Source organism: Etheostoma spectabile, chromosome 20, assembly GCF_008692095.1.
Source record: "Etheostoma spectabile isolate EspeVRDwgs_2016 chromosome 20, UIUC_Espe_1.0, whole genome shotgun sequence".
Classification (NCBI taxonomy): Eukaryota; Metazoa; Chordata; class Actinopteri; order Perciformes; family Percidae; genus Etheostoma; species Etheostoma spectabile.
This window is the reverse complement of record NC_045752.1, coordinates 4481199-4483541: the sequence shown is the minus strand read 5'-3', so window position 1 is coordinate 4483541 and position 2343 is coordinate 4481199. Positions and strand designations below refer to the sequence as shown.

At 40.5% G+C, this 2343-nt stretch overlaps 1 protein-coding gene across 1 annotated transcript in view; it reads left to right on the top strand.

The window, feature by feature from the left end:
- odf3l2a (outer dense fiber of sperm tails 3-like 2a) overlaps positions 1–2343 on the top strand; it is a 2954-nt gene that overhangs the window by 223 nt on the left and 388 nt on the right. Inside the window, exons 2-4 of the mRNA XM_032500664.1 lie at positions 350–460; positions 1041–1166; positions 1784–1925. Of these exons, the coding sequence (XP_032356555.1) occupies positions 350–460; positions 1041–1166; positions 1784–1925 (379 nt within the window). The remainder of the gene's footprint in view (positions 1–349; positions 461–1040; positions 1167–1783; positions 1926–2343) is intronic.

Genomic DNA, 2343 nt, shown 5'->3' with positions numbered 1-2343 from the left:
GTGTGTGTGTGTGTGTGTGTGTGTGTGTGTGTGTGTGTGTGTGTGTGGATCCACATGGACTTTATTATAGCTAAGCTGGTTTTTGCTAAGAAATCTCTTGCAGCATTATTCAGCCGCTGCTCCATACTTGTTTGAGGTGTCTACTTTCTTTTAAAATCCATTGCCAAATATGCATAGGAAGAACGTTAAAACGCATAACCATAGAAAATAAGAGAAAGAGCTCCATATGGAAATCATCAGAAACAATACAGCCTGAGCCAAAGAGCGGTGGGTGTGCCATAATGCTGCACGGAGCTGAATCTGTTGCATCATTTTCATCACTGTCCTCCTCTTACTCTCCCGTCGCCAGGCCCGGGCCCTGGACGCTACACTCTGCCCTCTACAGTTGGATACATCAACCATGACTTCACCAAGTCCAACAGCCCTGCATACTCCTTTCACAGCCGCATGAGCAGTGCAAGTGAGTTGTTATGTATTAATGTGTACAGTAGGGTTGGGAATCACTTGTCTCACGATTCAATTCCATTACGGTTATCGTGTCAACGATTCCAATCGATTCGATATTATGACGCATCACAATCCGTCACTTCCTCAATATTATTGTATGTTGCTACACATGGTTTTCATCAACAAATTCAAGCAGTCAGATATGTATGTATATTGTATTTGCACCTAAAAAAGACCCTTCCTGAATGTAGCCGAGTCTGACAACAGACAGCAGACAACAGACAAAAGGCACAAACAAAAAAGCAGCGAGTGGAAAATCAACAACTAACATCAGTAGGCTATAATTGATTATGGTCTGTCACTGCATCAAGGCAGAATCGTCTAGGTCTGCATCACGATGCAATGATTAATTTCAACGCCTGTAGTGTACGATCTGTCACACAAGTTTTTCTGATATATTTGTCTACAGTGCCTCTGTTTTTACACACATGGATTCTGAATATCTCTTTTTTTAATGCTGAAATTGGTTTACTTAATTTCATAAGGTCTAAAGGTGTCTTTGGATGATCAAATGTGCATCCTGTTTTCCGTAGTGGTCTCTGTGGACTCCAGCCCAGGACCAAGGTACCACATTGACGCCAAAGTCACTCGGTTTGGCCGGATGGAAACCCCCTCCTACTCCATTTTGGGCAGAGGAAGGCGCACAGGGAATAACAAAGGTGATTAAAAACAATACTCCTGCACATTATTTATGCTGTTTCAGTCTACTCTACCTGCATCTGGTATACTGGCAAGCTTCAGAACAGTACCATATATATACACACACACACACACACACACACACACACACACACAGACACATAATATATATATATTATATATATATATTATATTGCATACATATATATATATATATATATATATATAATATGCATACATACATATATATAGAAGAGAAGAGATAGCGAGACTGGAGGAGAGAAAGAGAGCGAAGGGAAGAAGGGGGGACGAGAGAGAGAGAGAGAGAGAGAGAGAGAGAGAGAGAGAGAGAGATGCTGGGTAAATGATCCAATTAGTGGACTACAGAAATTAGATCAATTGGTGAATGAAACATCTTGAAACGCATCCAGGTAATTTAAGTGTAGAATGGATTTTCCTTTTTAACATTACACTATCAAAAGATTAGAAGAGGATTAGAGAATACTTCTATGTTGCTCCTTTCCGACACACCTGTTCACACATCAAGCGTGCAAAGATTTCTTTTTTTTAAATGCATAAAGGTAACATAGAAAAAGAAAAGAAAACTTTACAAACCTATTTCTATTTATGTGCCTAGACATGCTGTTCCAGACTCCTGGGCCCGGGGCCTACAGCCCAGAGAAGGGTCTCCCTCTCAGTGGTCACCACAGACCACCATCCTACACCATGGGCTCTCGCACCAGATACCGCTCTGTGGATGCTGTACCAGCACCCAACAGGTGAAGACAGCAGAACATTGCATTACATTAAAGGATAGGGCTCTACGAGATGACATGTTCCCTCATTAGGACAAACATGCATGGGTACTGTAGTTTATTTTGAGTAAATACCACGTATGATGTCCTTTTAAACAAAGCACTTCCCAACAAATGCTCTATTAACTCCTTTTTGAGCAACATCTGCTAACAGTGCCTAGCGTTTCTTTTTTAGGATAACATTTAGCACTTTAATAATGAAAGTATTTTTAATATTTGTTTTATTTAAAGATAAGTCTGAATGAATGCGTTTAGCTAGGGCTTTTAGAAGATATTGAGAAACAGAATATTGCCAGCCTTATCATTTAATTCAGAGATACTGCTGCCGAAATGAAAAGTCTCCAAGGCTCAGCTTTAATACATGTGTTTCCCCCCCCCCCCC